This window comes from Schistocerca nitens, chromosome 1 (assembly GCF_023898315.1).
Source record: "Schistocerca nitens isolate TAMUIC-IGC-003100 chromosome 1, iqSchNite1.1, whole genome shotgun sequence".
NCBI lineage: Eukaryota > Metazoa > Arthropoda > Insecta > Orthoptera > Acrididae > Schistocerca > Schistocerca nitens.
This window is the reverse complement of record NC_064614.1, coordinates 304785891-304808296: the sequence shown is the minus strand read 5'-3', so window position 1 is coordinate 304808296 and position 22406 is coordinate 304785891. Positions and strand designations below refer to the sequence as shown.

Below are 22406 nucleotides of genomic sequence, written 5' to 3'. Positions count from 1 at the left end.
CAGCGGCCGCCAGACTTGGAATCAGTGCTGATTTGAATGTTACTGAGTTCACATGTCTTGCTTTGTCAACTTGCTCTGTGACTTACATGTGTTGTGTTGTTTTTGAAATATTTGTGTTCAACTTGATGTTATAACAATTGGCGACGAGGTAGGGGATTTTTCCTTTTCATTGTTGACCCACAGGTTTCCATGGATACTTTAGAGCAACTATTGCAAGGTCTCATTGAACAGCAAACGCTTCTCACATCGGCAATTCGAGATTTCGTCGTGGCATCCAATGCAGGTCGTTTCTCGTCATTGTCTATACCTCCTTTTCCTCCTTACGACGAGATGGCGGAAGACTGGTCTGATTATGAAAAAAGTCTTTGACATTACTTCTTGGCATTTCAATGTCATGGACGAACAAACATGTAAGTCTTTGTTCCTTTCATGGATTTCACCTCAAATTTATCGGTTGTTGTCGCAATTGGCTCCTTTGAAAGATCCTGCGTCTTTGTCTTTTGCTGAAATGTGCTCACTTCTGTCCATATATTTTCATAAGCAAACGCATGTGGTAGCCTCTTGTGTTGCCTTTTATCGTTGTCAAAAACAACCGAATCAATCCTATCGCGCTTGGGCTGCTGAACTTCATGGTCTCAGTCGCAAGTTCAATTTGTTACTGACATTCACAAAGAATGCTACGCAGTTTCCATAGTACAGAATGCTATTATCCGGTCGGCGCCCGACAAAGAAGTGCAGCAATGTGCCCTTCAGTTGGCAAATCCGACTCTAGATGAAGACCTATCCATCGCGCTGTCTTTTGAAATTTCTCGCACCGCTGGAGCGCAAATAGAGGCATGGGGTGACGTCGGCGACATACAACCTCTGTGCACTGTTGACCATGCGTGTGACGTGTCCCCGCCGGCCGACGTGGCTGCAGTACGCTCCCACGCGCAGCCTCAGCTGAACCGTAAACAACCCTCTCAGAAACTGCAGTAAAATGCCCGGCAACTTCCATCATGTCCGCGGTGTTTTATGAAACATTCACGCGAGGATTGTCCCCAACGTTGGGCCGTGTGTCAAAATTGCAAAAAGAAGGGCCATGTTTCTTCTGTTTGCAAATCCGACTGCATACATGATGTTCATGACCATGACACTGATTCTGCTTCTGTGTTGTCTGTCAATTGCACTGCCTCCCTTTCAGGTAAGTTATTCCTCACAGTCCAAATCCTTGGTCGGGATGTTCGCATGCAGGTGGATACTGGTTCTGCTGCCACTATCATTAATTCTCAGACGTATCTTCAGTTGGGTTCTCCACTCCTATCACCTGTCACTCGGCAATTACGGACGTACAATAAACAGAAGATTTCTCTCTTGGGACAATTTAATGCTGAGGTATCATACAAATCTGTCGTTCGCACTGTTCCCATATTTGTGGTCGACCAGAGTAACGCAGAAAATATTTTTGGTTTCGATGCCTTTTGCATTTTTGTGTTCTCCAAAGATGACTCTGTCAATATCATCTCTGATGCTATTCCTTATGCTCAATTGGAATCCTTGTCGACGACATTTTCGTCCCTTTTTTCTCCTGGGTTAGGCCGTGCAAACGACTTTGAAGCTCATATCATGCTCAAACCCACTGCTCCACCTAAGTTTTTTCAGGCTCGGCCCATTCCTGTGGCCCTTCGTGATCGGGAAAAACAGGAGCTGGATCGTCTCCCTACTTCAGGGGTCTTGCTTCCTGTCACTTCCAGTGAGTGGTCCTCTCCTGTCGTTGTCATTGCTAAGCCCAATGGTGATATTCGTCTCTGTGGCGATTTTAAAGCCACTGTAAATTCGCAATGCCTCATCGACACTTACCCTATGCCCTGACCTGAAGAATTGTTCACTAAACTTGCAGGAGGCCAGTATTTTTCTAAAATTGACCTGTCAGAAGCTTATCATCAACTTCCTCTTGACGCTGCTTCCTGGCAGTTTCTGGTCCTTAACACGTCTTTCGGCCTCTGTCAATACCAACGATTACCATTCGGGGTTGCCAGCACCCCTGCTCTCTTTCAGCTATTCTTGGAACAATTATTGCTCCCTGTCCCTGGGTGTATCAATTACATGGATGACATTGTTGTCACTGGCTCCACCACTGAAGAATATCTTCAGAATCTCCGCATGCTTTTTCATGTCTTACAGACTGCCGGTCTTAAGTGTAATCTTCAGAAATCACAATTTTTTCAGGCATCTATAACATACTTGGGGTTCCAACTCTCTCGGGATGGTATTCGTCCGCTTCAGCAAACTGTCACTGTGATCGATGCCCTTCCTCGCCCTGCATCTGTTAAGGAACTGCAGGCCTTCTTGGAGAAAATAGCATACTATCACAGGTTTTTACCGTCTGCTGCTTCGGTGGCTCAGCCGTTGCATCGCCTGTTGCATAAAAACATGCCTTTTCACTGGTCCACGTCATGCAATGCGGCTTTCCAAAAATTGAAGACTATGCTGAAACAGGCCCCGTGCCTGGCTACTTATCGACCTGGCCAGCATCTTGTTCTTGCCACGGACACCTCTCAATACAGGGTTGGTGCAGTCCTTGCGCACCGTTTTTCTGACGGTTCTGAACAACCCATTGCTTATGCCTCCAAAACGCTCACGGATGCCCAACGAAAATATTCTCAAATTGAAAAAGAAGCTTTGGCCATTATGTATGCTCTTCATAAGTTTGGTGTTTTTCTTTATGGATCCAAATTTCATTTTGTTACGGACCACAAACCACTTGTTTCCTTGTTTCATCCATCAACGTCGCTTCCTGGCAAGGCTGCACACCGCCTCCAGCGTTGGGCTCTTTACTTGTCTCGTTTCAATTATGAGATTCATTTCCGGCTGACGGCTCAACATGCGAATGCTGATGCACTGTCTCGCCTTCCCATGGGTCCTGATCTGGCATTCGATAGGGATGAACTTTTGTGTTTCCACCTGGATGTTGCCGAGCAGCAGGTTTTGGATGGGTTCCCCATCACCGGGGACCGGCTGGCAGCTGATACGGGTTCTGACCCTACCCTCTCCCGGGTTTTATGCTGTATTCAGAAAGGTTGGCCAGATTGTCTGTCTGCTAAGACTTCTGATCCGTTACGGAACTACTACGCTTCGCATTACCACCTCACGGCTAGGGATGGTGTTATCCTCCTTTCCACTGAAAATGCTTCGCCGCGTGTTGTGGTACCTGTGTCTTTGCGTGCTTCAGTCTTGCGCCTCCTTCACCAAGGGCGCTGGGGTGTCTCTCGCACAAAATCTCTGGCTTGCCGTCATGTGTACTAGCCCGGTATCGACTCTGAAATCGCACACATGGTCGCTGCCTGCGGCCCTTGTGCGTCACAGGCCGCCACCCCGAAGTCATCTTTGTCACCGTGGCCTTCGCCTGAAAAGCCCTGGGAGCATATTCATGCTGACTTCGCAGGACCTTTTTTAGGTACTTATTGGCTACTCGTAATTGACGCCTAGTCTAACTTTCCTTTCATTGTCCACTGCACGTCACCTACCACCGCGGCAACCACAAGTGCTCTCGCTTGCATTTTCTTTTTGGAAGGCCTTCCCTCTACTCTTGTTACTGATAATGGTCCGCAATTTGCCTCTTCTGAATTTGCGGATTTATGTGCTCGTCACGGTGTCATGCATGTCTTGGCCCCTCTGTTCCATCCACAATCAAACAGTGAGGCTGAACGACTGGTCCGCACATTTAAGGCTCAGATGAGGAAATTCCTGACTTCTTCTGCTGCTGATGATGCGCTTCTCCCATTTCTGGCTTCTTACCATTTCACCCATATGGGTGACCACAGCCTGGGTGAGCTCTTGCATGGCCGACAGCCCCGAATGCTACTTCATCTTCTGCGGCCTTCCACCTCACGGCCGCAGGTGCCTTCGCTTGGCTGGTTCACCGCCGTCGACCTTGTATGGGTACGAGGATATGGCAGGCGGCCAAAATGGAGTCTGGGACACATCTTACGACACTGTGGCCAATGCCTTTATGAAATCCAGATGGACACGGGTGTTCAGTGCGTCATTCGGACCAGCCTCGGCCTCGTGTGCTGGCAACGCCTGTTCCGAATGCCGCTACACCACCTTCAGCTCTACCTGACACTCGGGATCTTGGCATCTCTCATTACTCACAACGCAGCCCTCTCACAATCATCTCGGTGCCAGAACAAGAACGGACACCACCAGCAACCGTGCCACCTAAGCGGCCAAGCAGCCAGCAGCCGCCAGACTTGGACTCAGTGCTGATTTGAATGTTACCGTGTTCACATGTCTTGCTTTGTCAACTTGCTCTGTGACTTACATGTGTTGTGTCATTTTTGAAATATATGTGTTCAACTTGACGTTATAACATGTCCCTTGCCCATTATCTTCATTACTCTCTGCATTTTGCCAATTCCCATAAGATTTCAAGCCTTGTGGGAATCCGCACTGAAGAGATCATTGGCTGTCCTCGCATTTATTATATATATGCGGTGTCTTTTCTTTCAGACATGGCTACAAGTGGCCACTCATTTGATCCAGCAGCCGCTATGTAGTAAGACACACAGGAATTACATACAATGGCTGCGAGTGGGCACTGATTTAAATCAATGGGAAGATTGAAAATCTTTGCTGGACTGGGATCTGGCTCCTTGTCTCCTGCTTACTAGGCATTTGCGATGAACACTGTGTCCAAATGGCTACGAAACATTGTGGTTCATCGAGATGCCCAACTGATACCAACTCTTAAATTACATGGTTCCCACCCTAGTGAAGTATACAGATGCAAAACATGTCCCATACAGCAGCCCATAACACCTGTTTACAGTTATATCACTGCTATATCCTATTTTATGAGAAGCCTGTTGCCTGTAAAAACAGGCAAGCCATATTCCATTCTCACTCCAAGTACAGCACAGCTTTTTATGTGAACATAACAACCAGTAGCCAGTCCAACCATACAAATCATTACTGCTAAACTCTTAATACAATGAGTACCTCAGAGCTTCAGAATGTATGGCACTGAGATTATTCCTTGCCCTTTCTCCTCCTCCTGCAACATCACCTTCACCATATTGCACAGGAGGGAGCTGTTCTACTGACGCATCTTTTAGTATTACAATCCCTTAGCCTCTGCTCCCCATTGATTTTTGGCTCTGTTCCCACACCACATACCATTTTCTTGCTGCCCCTCCACCATTACCATCAATCCCTACCACCAAACAAATTTAAATTTATCACTACATCTTATTTTAGGTACACCTGAAGGGCTACAGTACTGTTTTCTCAGTGATCTTGCATGCCTCCTCTGCATGTGTGTGTGTGTGTGTGTGTGTGTGTGTGTGTGTGGTGGATTCATACATGTACATGTGCATGCACACACACTCCCACATGCGCTCGCACACCCACACACTCAGTCCTGAAGAACACAAGTTTAAAAGCTTAGCTGCAAATTTCAAATAGTTATTTGTACATATAACTACTGTTTTACATTTCTTATACATGATGATCAGTTGTCAGTACTCACACACTAGTTACAGATTGATCTCATGTAACAATGACATGCTGTAGTGGAGGATAAAGAAAAGCCGAACAACTGCTAAAAGTTATGTGTGACACATTATAGCTACTAGAATTTATGTTTATCATGGATGATAACAAGATACACAGGTGAAGTAGTGGGAGAAAAATAAATAGACAGACTAAGGAGAAGATGCTAATGCACAGCACAGAAGATATTACTTGATATGAAATGATTGTCAGATTCCAGTAAAGCAACTCAGGAGTAGATATTTAATAATCCACGAATAACAACATGACTGTTCTGTTCAGAAACTTTTGTGCACACTTACTTTCTCTAATTGGAGTTCCTTTTCTTTCAGCTGACATTCATATATCTGTTTTAGTTCCTCCAGAGCAGTTACTTTCTCTTGAGACAAATCTGCCAGTTTTCTGGAAAATAAGAGAGAGAAAAGGAGAGAGAGAGAGAGAGAGAGAGAAAATTATACTTAAGTACATAAAGAGACATCACCAAATCTGAGCTGACATTTAATGTCATTAATGTGTGTAATCTTAGTTCATTCATGTTGAGGGAGGATCAGTTTGGGTTCAGGAGAAATCTATGAATATGTGAGGCAACAATGACTGTACTACTTACCTTAGAAAATAGATAGAAGAAAGACAAACCTGTATTTATTGCATCTGTAGATTTAGAAAAAACTTTTGACAGAGTTTGAAATTTTGTAGATATCAAGAATAAAATAGAAGTGGTCTGGTATCAGCTGCTGTGGTCATTGAATACCCACCAGAGGAGATGGATTTAGATGTCTGTTGGGGCCACCGTGACCACGTAGCGCTGTTCTTACACAGCAAGAATGCCACTGTCTCACATGTGAGTATGGCAGCCAATGACATTTTATGCAGTCTGTATATAGCTGGCTGGCCAGCCCACAACCAGTAATTTCAGTGCTCTTGCTTGATATTGTCAGATCTATCTCCGCTGAGAACTGCTTGATACGTAATTTGCTTGTCAATCAGTTACTCTCTGTGGTCGAGTCTTTGATTTGGCTTTCCACTGCTCTGGGCCCTGTTGTCATCATTGCGGCAAAGGCTTTCCCCATTGTCACCTAGGTTGTTAGTTCTTTCACTGGTCTGTTGTCTTGTCCACTGTCTGTCTGTCATGTTTCATTCACTTACCATTAGTCAGAGTTACTCTTTTGCATGCAGCTCTCCCACCTAGTGGTTTCCTTCATTTCTCAAAGAAGAGATAAAAACTTTCAGATCTGAGAAAGATATATTTCTGCCACAGACGTCAAAGGACTTGAAAGATCAGCTGAACAGAATGGACAGGGTCTTTAAAAGAAGTTATATGATGAACAAAACTAAAACAAGAGTAGTGGAGTGTAGTTAAATTAACTTGGATGACACTGAAGAAATTAGATTAGGAAATGAGACATTAAAACATGGATCATGGAGAGAGAGAGAGAGAGAGAGAGAGAGAGAGAAATTTACAAACATTTACTATTACTTTAACTGTTAAAAAGTATTTTCTAAATGTGTTTATTTATATGGAGTGCAGCATTATGTAGAAATGAGACATGATTGGAAAAACAGTACAGACCAAAAAAAACTTGAAGCTTTTGAAAAATGTTGTTATAGAAGAATGCTGGAGTTTAGACGGGTAGATCAGATAACCAACAAAGAGGTATTGAATCAAATTGGGAAGAAGAGATCATGATGGCACAACCTCATTAAAAGATGGTGCAGGTTAATAGGACATGTCCTGTGGAATCAAGGAATACTTAATTTCATAATGCAGGGGAGTTTGCAGGTAAAAATTCTAAAAGGGGACCAAGGCTTGAGTACAGCAAGCCGGCTCATATGGGTATGGACTGCAGTAGTTACAGGGTTAAGGAGACTTGTGCCAGACCGACTACTATGGAGAGGAGCATTATAATATCATTGGACTGATGATGACAACAACAACAGTTCATACTTGAACATATTGTGTGCTAGTGTAACAAATTGGAAAATTTAAGTAGTTTTGTGAGAATTACACAAAAATGTTACAGGGAGAAATGAGGCTTATCTATTTATAATTACAATCATTCCTATTTAGTGTAATACAAAAACTGTCACTCTCTTGAGAGTTCTTGCTATTGCAGATTCAATTTATTTCACCTGGTATTACACAACTGTGTTACATACTGTTGCAAATGCTAAAATCTATTTTCTCCCACAGTCTTGAGGGCTTTACCTTTCATATTCCAGTTTCATACTTTGTATCTCTTCTTGTAGTAAATTATGCTTGCTGTATTCCACAATTAACTTTTTCTCATAGTCAGATTCAAGATTTTGCACAGCTCTTTCATGGTTAAGTTTCATTGTAATGTTTTCATCTTTCATATTACCAATCTCAAGTGTGTGATCGGTTTCGAGTTGCTGTGACAAAGTTAAGTGAAAAAATATTACAACAGGTACGATGCAAGTTTTTTATGGAATTTTTGAATATTTCATGTTAACATACCTCAATTTTATGATTAAGTTTGATGACAGTCATCTGAGACTCATCATGTATATCTCTCAGCTTTTCTGCGTGTCGTATTTCATTTTGTCTAACCTGATAATCATGTTCTACTTCTAGTTCATGCATTCTTACTTCTAAAGCTCTAATAGAATTGAGAAGTTCCAGAAGATAACCCTTATTGATCAATATATCTTCTGAATATGACAGGTCCCTTGGCTTGACTTCAGAAGAAATAATTTTCCATAAACACAAAGTTCCATCTTCAGAGGATGTAACAAGGATGTTGTCATCATGTGTTACACACATCTGAAATTATATACATCATTATACAAGTCTTATAGTAAGTTTAGTGAACCTAAAGGGTAAAATAAAATCTTTCAGATTGTCAACTGACTCATGCAGTCAATTATAATCTAAATTATGGTGCAACTTATCTCTGCCATTGGGAGATACCATGGAAATCCCAGTGCTAGTCCCAAGCCTGGATAAAGGAGGAGGGTTGGATGTGGGGCTATCAACCCTAGCCCAGTAAAAAAAATCTCATTATGGAACCAAAGGACAAAGGAAGCAGATGTAACAGACAAATGGCCTTGGCAACAGAAACAGCTTATGAATTGGTATTTAGTGATATGTAATGTGAGAACACTGAACAAGATTGGAGGACTACAGAATCTGAAAAAGGAAATGAAGAAATATAATGTGACAATGGTGGCAATACAAGAGATCAAATGGAAAGGAAGTGGAATATTAGAATTTGGGCCACACACATTATTCTGCAGCTGTGGAAGCAGAGGATAGGAAGGCACAGGTTTTCTGGTTGATAGTGCTCATATGACTGCCATATTGAACTTTAAGCCCGTTAGTGAAAGAATATGTGTACTACAAGTGAGAGCTCGCTTCTTCAATATGTCCTTCATACATACCTATGCTCCAACAGAAGATGCAGAGCAGATGGTAAAAGACATATTCTATGAACAACTGGAACAGGAAACAGCAAGGGTGGCAAAGCATCATGTTAAGGTGGTTATGGAGACTTCAGTGCTCAAGGAGAAAGAAAAAATCCATACAGGAAAACAGCTGATAAAGAGAGGCTACATGAAGCTTCTAATGATAATGGTATTGTTGTGACAGTGCCACGACATTCAAAAGTGCCGCTACGTTAGTACGTGAACACGGCGATAGAGGCGCTCCGCAGCTCGGCCGAGTGCGGGAGCGCCACCTGGCTATGAACGGCGCCGGCCGCATGTCACGGCACGGCAGTCGAATGACAGATGCGGAGTCAGTAGTATGTAACCCGCTAGTGTTTCTACTTTTGCATATCCACGCAAATTATTAGTGCTTAAAGGTTATAACATTTTGGCGACGAGGTCGGATATTTTTTTTCCTGCGTTGTGGACTTGGGTGTTCGTGTCGGGGCGGACATGGAACAGCTTATGCAAGCGCTCATTGAACAACAAACACAGCTGACGGCTGCTATTCAGGCGTTGTCGACGTCGCTTACTCATCGTCTGTCTTCCTCTTCTCCGCCTCCGTTCCCTCCTTACGACGAGGCCGCTGAAGACTGGGAGGATTATGAGAAGCGTTTGCGGCAACACTTCTTGGCTTTCGGCGTTGTCGATGCTCCTATGTGTAAGTCGTTATTTCTATCTTGGATTTCCCCACGGATCTATCAGCTGCTATCTCAGTTAGCCCGTCTGCGGGAACCTGCCTCTCTGTCCTTCCAAGAAATGTGTGAATTATTGTCTAACTATTACCGTAAAAACACCCACGTCGCTGCCGCCCGTGTGGCGTTCTACCAGTGTCGTAAACAGCCCCATCAATCTTACCGGGCTTGGGCGGCGGAATTACACGGTCTGAGTAGGAAATGTCAGTTTGTCACGAACACTCATCATGAGTCTTATGCTGATTCAACGGTTCGGGACACTATTCTACGGCTTGCTCCTGATAAAGAAGTTCGGCAACGTGCCTTACAACTGCCAAACCCGTCGTTGTCGGAAGTTCTCAGCATCGCTCAATCTTTTGAAGTGTCTCACACTGCTGGTGTGCAGATATACGCGTGGTGTGATGTGGGCGCTGTACAGACTGCTTTCGACGCGGACAATTTGCCTGTTTCACAGGGGAACAATGATGTGGCGGCGGTTCACTCACGTCAACAACGTCGTGTGGGGCCCCCACGCTCGCAGCGAAAACAGCAACCACGGAAGCAGGTTCGTTCCGCATTTCCTTCTTGTCCATGTTGTTTCGTACAGCATGACAGGGCCGCGTATCCAAAGCGTTGGGCCACGTGTAATTCCTGTAGGAAAAAAGGCCACATTGCTTCTGTGTGTCAGTCCCCTAAAGCTCCTGTCGACGAGGACGAGGCATCGGACATGGATGTTAACTGTGTGCTTTCTCAAACAAATAAGTTGTTTGTTACTGTTCGTGTTCCGGATAAAGACATTCGCATGCAAGTGGACACGGGCTCTGCAGTAACTCTCATTAATTCTCGCACGTATTTAGAGTTAGGCTCCCCTCCCTTGTCTCCCGTTACGCGAAATCTGCGAACTTATAATAAGCAGAAAATTCCTATCGTTGGCCAGTTTTATGCTTCCACTGCCTACAAGTCTGTTGTTAGGCCCCTCATGTTTTATGTGGTGGATCATGCGGGAACGGAAAACCTGTTCGGTTATGATGCTTTCCAGTTGTTCGGGTTCTCTATTGATGATGATGTGCACCTCATATCTGAGGATATTCCGTATCAACAACTGGATGGATTGTGTTCTGAATTCTCGTCCGTGTTCTCTGCTGGTCTGGGTCAGGCCAAGGATTTTGAAGCCCATGTTACTCTTAAACCTACAGCTCGCCCTAAGTTTTTCCGGGCACGCCCTATTCCGATGGCGTTGCGTGCGCCTGTCAAAGCTGAGATCGACAGGTTAACAGCTTCAGGGATTCTCCTTCCTGTTACCTCCAGCGAATGGGCATCGCCCATCATGGTGGTTTCTAAACCAAACGGGAGTCTGCGATTGTGCGGTGATTTTAAAGCCACTGTCAATGCTCAGAGCCTCATTGACACTTATCCTCTTCCCCGTCCTGAGGAGTTATTTACCAAGCTCGCTGGGGGCCAGTTCTTTTCCAAACTTGACTTATCAGAGGTGTACCATCAGTTGCCATTGGATGCGTCTTCCAAGGAATTTCTCGTCATCAACACTCCTTGTGGGTTGTATCAGTACCAGCGGTTACCATTTGGCGTCGCTAGCGCGCCAGCCATTTTTTAGCGGTTTTTGGAACAGCTCACGGCTTCCGTTCCCGGCTGCATCAACTACCTGGATGACATTGTTGTCACGGGGGCCTCCACTGAGGAGCACCTTCGCAATTTGTGTTCACTGTTTCGGGTCCTGCATTCAGCTGGGTTGAAGTGCAATCTGGACAAGTCACAGTTTTTCCAACCCTCCATTGTGTATCTTGGTTTCCACTTGTCCCGTGAGGGTATACGTCCTCTACGACAGCACGTTGCGGCCATTACCGCTCTACCCTGGCCGTCTACGGTCAAAGAACTTCAGGCGTTTCTCGGCAAGGTTGCTTATTATCACAAATTCATTCCATCCGCGGCGGCAGTGGCTCATCCTCTGCATCAGCTGTTACGCAAAAACGTTCCTTTCTGTTGGTCCGACGAGTGTGAGCAGGCTTTTGTCCGCCTGAAGGCTCATTTGCAGTCAGCGCCTTGTCTTTCCACATTCCGTCCGGGTCAGCACTTGGTTCTGGCGACTGACGCGTCATAGTATGGCCTAGGGGCTGTTCTCGCCCATCGGTATGAGGATGGGTCGGAACGACCCATCGCCTACGCTTCCAAGACCCTCAACGATGCTCAACGGCGTTACTCTCAAATCGAAAAGGAGGCGCTCGCTATCGTTTATGCTCTAAAAAAGTTCAGCGTTTTTTTGTATGGTTCAAAGTTTCACCTCATCACCGACCACAAGCTGCTGGTCTCTCTGTTCAGCCCCTCGGCGTCGCTTCCAGATAAGGCAGCTCACCGCCTGCAACGTTGGGCCTTATACTTGTCTCGTTTTCACTATGAGATTCACTATCGCCCCACGGCCCAGCACGCCAACGCTGACGCGTTGTCGCGTATGCTGATGGGCCCCGACCCGGTTTTCGATCGAGATGAACTACTCTGTTTCCACATTGATGAGGAAGAACGTCGTGCGGTCGAGGGTTTTCCACTTACAGGTTCGCAGGTCGCGTCGGCTACTGCGTGGGACCCGGTCCTGCGTCAGGTGATCGGTTTTGTTCAACGGGGTTGGCCAGACAGGACCAAGGGCCGGGCATCGGATCCCCTTCGCAACTACCATGCCTTGCGCCTTCGTCTGTCTGTTTGTGAGGGTGTTGTTCTTCTGGCCACGGATGGTGCATCTCCACGGGTCGTGGTGCCAGCCTCTCTTCGCAAAGCTGTTCTCAAACTATTGCATGAAGGCCATTGGGGGATTTCTCGGACTAAGTCCCTGGCCCGCAGGCACGTTTATTGACCCGGTATTGATTCGGATATCGCCCACATGGTCGCTGTGTGTGATCAGTGTGTTCAACAACTGGCTGCACCTCATACTATGCCCTCTCCGTGGCCTGATCCGGCGCAGCCATGGGAACGGGTGCACGCTGACTTTGCCGGCCCCTTCCCGGCACTTATTGGCTACTGTTGATTGACGCCTTCTCGAAGTTTCCGTTTGTTGTTCGATGTCCGTCGCCCACCACTGCGGCGACGACGCTGGCTTTGTCCAAAATCTTTGCGCTAGAAGGTCTTCCATCTACAATTGTCACGGACAATGGCCCTCAGTTCTCTTCACAGGCCTTCCGTGATTTTTGTACTGGACAAGGGATTCATCATGTTACAGCACCGCCCTTCCATCCGCAATCGAATGGGGAGGTCGAGCGCCTTGTCCGCACTTTCAAAAGCCAAATGAAAAAATTCCTTAGTGATTTTTCCACAGATGACGCTCTGTTGCAATTTCTGAGTTCTTATCGCTTCACGCCTCTGGGTGATCGCAGCCCTGCTGAACTCTTGCATGGCCGCCAACCGCGCACTCTACTGCACCTGCTTCACCCTGTCAGGCCTTGTACTGTGTCCCCTAGTGCGGGAAAATACCCGGTGGGCACCGACGTGTGGGCACGGGGGGTATGGATCTCGCCCTAAATGGATTCCAGGGGTGGTCCAGGCTCTTCGCGGCCGCCGGCTTTGTGAAATATGTATGGACGACGGCATGGTTGTTCACCATTACGACCAGATGCGCCCACGAGTGGTGGCCACGCCGGTGCCACCGCCCCTTCTTTCGTCTCCACCAGCCCGAGAAGCCAGTCTTGTCGCTGCTGCCGATCTTCCGGGCGTGTTGCTGCAGCCGACGTCGCTACCGCTTCCGAGTATGCCGGAACCGGCCCCAGTCGCGACGCCACCTTCTCCAGGACCCATCTCGCTGGAGCACACCCCCAGGTCCACGACACCTATGGATGCTGCTCCGGAGTTTTCACCCATCACCTCGTCCAGGAGGCAAGTTCCACGCGCAAGCTTCCGTCCTGGACATTTTCGAATATACTCTCGTGTTTCTCCGCGGGATCTTCTCGGGGCCTCCCAAGAGGCCATGGATGTCTCCGCACTGTCCGTGTCTCCAAGGAAGTGAGTGTTTTTTTTTTTCAAGGGGGGAAAAGTGTTGTGACAGTGCCACGACATTCAAAAGTGCCGCTTCGTTAGTACGCGAACACGGTGATAGAGGCGCTCAGCAGCTCGGCCGAGCGCAGGAGCACCACCTGGCTATGAACGGCGCCGGCCGCATGTCACGGCATGGCAGTCGAATTACAGATGCGGAGTCAGTAGTATGTAACCTGCTAGTGTTTCTACTTTTGCATATCCACGCAAATTATTAGTGCTTAAAGGTTATAACAGGTATCAGACTAACGTGATTATTAAAAGCACATGGATGCAAAGGAAGGATATAAGGAAAGTTACATGGTGCTCCCTAGATGGGATCACAGAACATCAAACTGATCACGTACTCATAGACAGATGATATGCTTCAGGTATACTAGAAGTCGATAGTTGTCATGGTGCAGATGGAAATAGTGATCACTATTTAGTAAGAATCAAATACAGACAGAGGGTAGTCAATTACAGACAGACCAAGAATGATGCTAAGTTAAGAAATGATAAAAATTCAATACAACAGTATAAAACTATTATGACAATTAGACTTAATGAAGCCAACGACTGGGCAGGAGAGGATATCAAAGAAAGATGGGAAGTGGTCAAAGGTATAATACATGAGACACCTGAAACTGTACTGGGTAGAAAGAAGCAATCAAGAAAGCACGTCTGGTTCTACGAAGAATGTAGGAGGAAGATAAAAGAAAGGAATGCGACAAAAAAAGAATAACTGTAGAAGAATTACTATAGAACAATACCAGGAGAAAGGAAGGGAAGCAGATAAGGAATGTAAGAGGAAAAAGAGAGAGTTTGAAAAATGGTGGATTGATAAGTTAGAAGAGAGAAAGACTGCTCAGGAAATAAGGAAATTCTACATGAGGGTGAAACATATAATGAGAGGAGTCCAACCCAGAGTAGTTTTCTGTAAAGATAGAGAGAGAAATCAGATAGGAGGAAAAGATCAGATTTTACACAGATGGGTGGAGTATTTTAGTGAACTATTGAATACAGAATCAGAAAACAAAGGTGAGGTTGATGCTGGTATAGTAGAAGATGTGGAGCAGGAACAAAATGGAGAAGGAGAGTACCATGAATCAGTCGAGGAACCTATGCTGGAAGAAGTTAAAGCTAGTATCAAGACTCTTAAATACAATAAAGCTTTGGGAGAAGACAATATTTCAGTAGGAATGATAAAATATGGCAGGAAAAAACTAATAAGAGTTTTGTATGAGATTATAGTGGAAATGTGGTGGAAAGAAAATAGGGTGGAACATTGGAATACAGAAACACTCTGCCATATACATAAGAAATATGACAAAGCCAACTGTGCGAATTACTGAGGAATTGACTGCTCTGAATAGTATATAAAATGTTAGGAAAAAATCATTGCTGGGCGGCTAAGAACATTTGTATAAGAGTATCTAGGATACTACCAGTGTGGTTTCAGAACTAATAGATCCACTGCAGATCAGATTTTTACCATCAGACAGATATTTGAAAAATGTTACAAGTATAACATCAATGTCCACCAGCTGTTCATTGATTTCAAACATGCTTATGATACTATCAAAAGGGATCAACTCTAGAAGGCAATGCAAGAGGCAGAAGTATCCAACAAACTGATAAGACTGGTTCAAATGACTTTGAGAAGAACAGTAAGCAAAGTAAAGATTGAGGGTACTCTATCAAAGGTATCTGAAGTTAACCAAGGATTATGGGAGGATGATGTGCTCTCCACTATTCTGTTTAATGTCGTCTTGGAGAGGGTAATGTGAAAGACATAAAGCAGCAACCCTGGGGGCACACTGATTAATAGAGTGACACAGGATCTTGGATATGCAGATAATGATTTGTTATCCAGGAGGAAACACAACCTGGAAGAAAAGCTTGAAAAATTAGAAAGATATGGAGTGGAGATGGGGCTGACAATTAATCAATCAAAGACCAATTATATGTTAACATCTAAGAAAAGGTACAATGAAGGAGAAAGAAGCATGACTTTGAATGGGAACAAACATGAATGCTGCAAGAGCTTTAAATATCTTGGATCACTGTTAACTGGGAATAATGATTTGAGAGAAGAAATACATGCAAGGATTGCAGCTGGTAACAGGAATTACTTTGCACTGGTTAAAGTATTTAAAGCACGATGATGAGTGGTTTAGAGAGTTGCACAATGACACAAAATGATGAGGAGTTGTTGCAAAAATTGGAAAGAAAGATACTTGGGAAAATCTACAGGCCAATGAACGATAGGGGTTTTTGGCAAATTAGAAATATTAATGAGATGAGAGGGTTGTATCACAAACCAGATATCATGACAGAAATAAAGGATAATAGACTATGTTGGTTGGCAAACGAAGAAATAACGGTGGAGAACAGCACAGTCAAGAAAGTTTTCAAAGGAAAACCAGATGAATGATGCATAAGGGGCAGATCAAGGACCAGATGGCTAGACAACATGGAGGAGGACTTTAGAAGAATGGGAATTAGAAGATGGAGAGCCAAGGCAGCCAGCACAGAAGTTTGGGCAGAGATTGTCCAGGAGGAAAATGCCCTAACTGGGCTGTAGTGCAAAATAGTAGGTATGGTGCAACTTGGCAGCTGTCACATGTACAAGGCATAGCCTGTAGGAGGAAAAAATAAGAGGACTGACCAAACAATGAACATTAAACCTTTGGATTTGTGGTCTAAGCATTACCCGCTTTGTCATCAAGCGACTTAATTTATTTAGTTGGTTGGTTGATCTGGGGGGGGGGGGGGGGGGGAAGAGATCAAACAGTGAGGTCATCAGTCCCATTGGATAGGGAAGGAAGTTGGCCATGCCCTTTCAAAGGAACCATCCTGGCATTTGCCTGAAGCGATTTGGGGAAATCATGAAAAACCTAAATCAGGATGGCTCAATGCGAGTTTGAACCATTGTCCTCCCGAATGTGAACTGAATTTATTTAGTTAAGAGGCAGAAGCTGTAAGGAAAGACAGAGATTGGACAAAGCCCAATAAATAATTGGGTGTGTTGGGTATATAGGAAAATTAAATAAAAAGTTGGAAAAAAAGATAAGCAGCTGTACAAGCATCAAGATCTGAGATGGAAAGCTAATGCTAAGTAAAGAAGAGAAGGCTGAGAGGTAGAGAATATATAGAAGGACTATATATGAGAGAAAAACTTGTTGACAATTTATGGAATGAGAGGTGGAAGTGGATGAAGATGAAATGAGTAATGTAAAATTGCAAGAACAATTTGACAAAGCACTGATAGACCTGATGTGACACTGCAAGAACAATTTGAGAAGCACTGACTGACCTGAATGGAGACAAAGTAGCTGGAGTAGATCACAACCTTTCAGAATTTTTAAGAAACTTGAGAGAAAAAACCATAATAAAACTACTTCACTTGGCATGTAAGATATATGAGAGAGGAAAAATGCCCTCAGGCTTTAAGAAGAGTATAAGGATCCCAATACCAAAGAAGACAGCTGTTGACAGGTATGAGTATTGTACCATCGAGTTTAATAAGTCATGATGTGATATTACTGAACTATCAAGTTCAATAAATCATTATCGTACAATGATATCATGAATTATCTACAGAAGAGTAGAACAGTTGGTAGGAACTGACCTGCAGGAAGAACAATTAGAATTATAGAGAAATGTAGGAAAATGTGAAGCAGTACAGACTTACTGTAAAACATAGATTGAACAAACACAAACTCACATTTATAATATTTGCAATTTTAGAGAAAACATCCAAAAACATTGACTGGAATACAATCATTGGAATTCTGAAGTGATCAGAGATAAAATACTACGAGGAAAATATTATCTACAACTTGTAAATAAATCAGACTGCAGTGTTAAGAAACAAAAGGTCATGGAAAGATGGAAATAATTGAAAAAGCAAAGAGATGGGGTTGACACTTTACCCCCTTGTTATTCACTCAGTACACTGATCAACCAGTAAAAAAAACAAAGGAGAAATCTGGAAAGAGAGTTAAAAGTGTAAGGAGAAGGAATAAAAACTTCGAGGTTTTCCAATGACATTTTAATTCTATCATAGACAGTAAAGTACTTGGATGATCAGATGATTTTCCAGTTACTTTGAAGAATCATTCAAAACCTCTAACATTTTCTTATTACTAAACCATACTAATCAAAGGCTCAAACTCAGTGTTTACAGACTTAGCTCAGATGATAGCTGAACAGGCATACAAATGATCACAGCAAATAGTTGAAGTCTTAATCTCACTGAGGCATTTATGTTTTGAAACAAAATTAAAAACCTTATTCAATGGCCACTCATTACAAATTATCTGCTTATTTTTCTTGGAAGACTGAAGATTTCTGTTATCTATACAAGAAGCAGCAATGCTAACTGCATATCTTCATGACAAGATCTGTGGAACTTGATAAATTAATTAAAAATTATAAAGTAATGGCATCAGAAGAACATTAAAAATTGAGGAGACATTTGAAGCATGAAATGACAGCAGGAGAAAGAAGTCTCAATAAACCAGTTTCAGAAGAAACAACATGTCATAAGGGCTGGAAGTCTGAAGATTTCTGTTAGCTGGACAAGAAGCAGCAATAGATTTCTAGTCTTGTGGCACATAGGTAAGTAGGTTTACTTGGCACTGGGAAGAACAGCAGAGGAGAAAGTTTAATCTTCAGTGTCAAATAAAGATTAAGCAGCTTTTGATCATTTCACACAGAAGTTATCTAGATGGACTAAAGCTGTGCAGCATATCTTATGTAAAGTATATGGATATTGGCTATCAAGTACATTTAAAAGGTTGTTACAGCATATGTGTTGAGCTAAACAAGAAATACTGTGGCGGAACATTTCACCATAATAGTTATAAGTTATTTCCTGGGGTAAAAACCTTGCACAACTCTTGAATCACCCAGACCCAGATGTGATGTTACCTGTGGGAGCCACAGAGGAAATGAACGATGAAGAGAAATGGGAAGTGGCAGAAGAATGTGTGAAGACAGTAATCGAAAGACTAAGAAACAACAAACCCCCAGGGGAGGACAGAATAACAGGAAAATTAATCAAAGATGGAGGTGAGAGCTTGCACTGAGATGTATATAAACTAATCCAGTTGATACAGAAGAATGAGACATTGCCAGAAGAATGGAACTTGGTCATAATATGCCTGACATACAAGAAGGGAAGCAAAATGTAATGTAGTAACTATAAAGATATCAGCTTGCTGAATGTAACCTGAAAGGTACTGTCTATTATTAGCCTCAGAAAATTACAACATTTCAAAGAAAACAACATGCATGAATACAAAGCTGGTTTCTGGCCAAACTGATTGACAATAGATCACATTTTCAAATTGTTTGAAAAACACTGGGAATATGATACAGATATCTACTGTCTGTTCTTCAAGTTTTCAACATGCATGCAACTGCATAACTTCAGAATCCCTGAGAAGGTAGTGAGAAGTGCTAGCTTGTATTGATGGGTTGAGGGCATCAGTGCATTTCCGAAGGGTTCACATCAGAAATATTTGAGAACGAGACAGGTTTTGGACAAGGGGATGCTCTCTCATTTGTTCTGTTCAATGTCATCTTAGACAAAATAATAAGAGAATGTAGACAACAAGAGTGGGCTGAAATGCAGATGGATGGTAATTTCTATTGTCTCGCATAGTCTGGTAATACAGTACTACTTGTATTTATGTTTGTATATTTATTGATGTGCGGATGGATATGTGTGTGTGTGTGTGAGTGTATACCTGTCCTTTTTTCCCCCTAAGGTAAGTCTTTCCGCTCCCGGGATTGGAATGACTCCTTACCCTCTCCCTTAATACCCACATCCTTTCGTCTTTCCCTCTCCTTTCCTCTTTCCTGATGAGGCAACAGTTTGTTGCGAAAGCTTGAATTTTGTGCGTATGTTAGTGTTTGTTTGTGTGTCTATTGACCTGCCAGCGCTTTCGTTTGGTAAGTCACATCATCTTTGTTTTTGGATATATTTTTCCCACGTGGAATGTTTCCCTCTATTATATTAATATTGATTTACTCAATAATTCAATGTACAGAAGTGTACAACATGATATGGGACAAGTTGAACACATCATAGGAGAACATATATAGTGTACATCTCACTGAAGCTACATTACTTATGCATTCAGTATTATGAAATGGATAGTTGCTACTTACCATATAGTGGTGATGCTGAGTTGCAGATAGGCACAACAAAAAGATTTTCACAAAATAAGCTTTTGGCCAACAAGGCCTTTGTCAAAAATAAACGACAGATACAACCACACACACTCATACACACACTCACTCACTCACTCAGCACTCAGGTGTAAGAGATGCATTTGCATGTATGTGTGTGTGTGTGTGTGTGTGTGTGTGTGTGTGTGTGTGTGTAGGTCTGTCATCTATTTTTGACAATGACCTTATTGCCTGAAAGCTTATTTTGTGACAGTGTCTTTGTTGCACCTATCTGCAACTCAGCATCTCCGCTATATGGTTAGTAGCAATATTTCCATAATATTGTTACATTCAATCCAGGATTTTCCACGTATGTATTTATAATAATACCAGGGTAAGAATAAGTACAAATAATAATGCTGGTCATAGTCAAACAGCAAAAGTTCATTAGTGGACAATAGGTTGTTTCTAATCAAACAGTTTGATTTTGAAGCATAATAAAAATATATAATTTAATTTATGATAGACCACATTCAAGAAACTCTTGTACGCTGTAAAAGCAATGTTTTGTTAGAAGTACTCTTAAGGTTCTTTAAAATATTGTTGATTCTTGAATACTTTCTACGTCTTTCGGGAGATGGTTTTAGAGTTTGATTCCTACACATTTAACACTATTCCTATACAGTATAGTGGAATGGGGAACTAGCCTTAACATTTTTTTGATCTTGCGTCATGTTGGCAACTGTCCAGATTTCTGTGCAATCTATTTGTGATTTGTTTAATAAAACAGAGAAGTTCAAATTTATATTGGCTTTGGAGAGGCATTATGTTTAATTTTTTACAGAGCCGTTTACACATTTCTCTTTGCTTTCTGTACAGGATTATTCTGACTGATTTTTTTCCTGCAGTATAAACAATTTCCTTGATTCAGTACTATGACCCCAAAAAATAATTCCATAGCATAGTACTGAATGGAAAAGAGTGTAATACATGCATGTCAATGTGCTGCCATTTAGTTGGTTCCTCACTGAGTGGAAAATAAAACAAATTTTGCTTAGACTGGAACTAATCATGTCAATATGATTTTTCCATATGAATGTATCAGTGATGTCACTCCCTAAGAATTTTGTTTCATTGACAAATTCTACATTGCTGCCAATTAGTGCACTGTTAGAACCTGGGGAGTTCCATTTTAAATTAAATGAATTTAAATTAAATTAATTAAAATCAATTTGTAAAAATAACTTGTAAATACGCTCTTTTGACCAGTCCAATATCATATGTACAACTGTACAATACTATGAATGCCTGGATCAATAAAATACAATACAATATAATACAATGAATGGCGTGGATGGTTAGGCATACTGTCTTTCTGCATTTAGGAGTAGTCTATCTGATGCAAGCCATGGGTCTAGTTGGGTTGTATTTCTATTAATTGCTGATTGAAGAGTTTCATCTGTATTTGATATACTTTGTTAGTGGGTATGGTAGAATGGAGGTCATTCATATAAAGTAGAAATAGCAAGGGACCTTGTACAGAGCACTGTGGGACACCAAGTTTTATAACTTGTGTAGAAGAGTGCACCCCATTTAGAATTCCTGACTGACTGACTTTATTTACATCAACATATTGTGCTCGGTCTTTGACATAGCTGCTGAGCCAGCCATGGGTAATTCCCCTTATCCCATAAAAATCCAACTTTTGCAACAGTATGTTGTGATTTACCATGTCAAAAACCTTTGTGAGGTCCAACTGGGCAGTATTTGCTAGTATCTTCTTTAGATTCCTTCTTATGTATGGGTATGACTTATTTTAAGTTTTCTTGGGAATCATTATCATCATCATCATCATCATCATGAATCATTTATTAAATGAGACAGTGGCTTACTAAAAAGTTTGTTGCCACAGTGGAGAAGGAAACAAGGGATAGCTTAATACATGTCTATTTCCTACTGACACCCTTTTTTTCTGTCAGAGATAAAGGATTTGAACCATTTTTCAGCACTTCCTGTTACACTGTAATCTTCTAATTTACTTAAAAGTATTCTGTGGTTTATATAATCAAATGCCTTCATAGATTATAAAATATACCAGTAGCCTCAAGAAGATGACTGTATCTTACCCTATCGTTTCTAAAATTTTTCAGAATGCAGGAAAAAGTGAAATTGGATGGAAGTTTGATGGTATTTCTTTATCTCCTTTCTTATGCAAAGGCTTGACTTCAGGATATTTCAACCACTCAAGAAATGTTCCACTGATAAATGGCTGGTTACACAAAAATAATTTAAAATGTCACTAAACTCATTGACATACTGTTTAGTCAACTTTGTTTACATATTATCATAGCCATTAGATTTTTTTAAATTTTTAAAGGTTTTGTGGTAGACATTATTCCTACTGGCATAGTGAAGTTCATAATCATTTTATTGTGGTTAGTTTTAGTGACAGGTCTGAGTTATTTCATGGCAGCATCTACTGAACCTGACAAACCCATCTTTTTAGTAACAGTTATAAAGTGCAACACTGCGTACATTTGTTACCCGTGTATCATTTACTCTTAA

The 22406-nt window shown here is 42.5% G+C and overlaps 1 protein-coding gene across 1 annotated transcript in view; it reads right to left on the bottom strand.

Moving 5' to 3' along the window:
* LOC126244272 (cilia- and flagella-associated protein 57-like) overlaps positions 1–22406 on the bottom strand; it is a 296500-nt gene that overhangs the window by 173046 nt on the left and 101048 nt on the right. Inside the window, exons 10-12 of the mRNA XM_049948227.1 lie at positions 8009–8314; positions 7739–7923; positions 5835–5934 (exon numbers count right to left, since the gene is read on the bottom strand). Of these exons, the coding sequence (XP_049804184.1) occupies positions 5835–5934; positions 7739–7923; positions 8009–8314 (591 nt within the window). The remainder of the gene's footprint in view (positions 1–5834; positions 5935–7738; positions 7924–8008; positions 8315–22406) is intronic.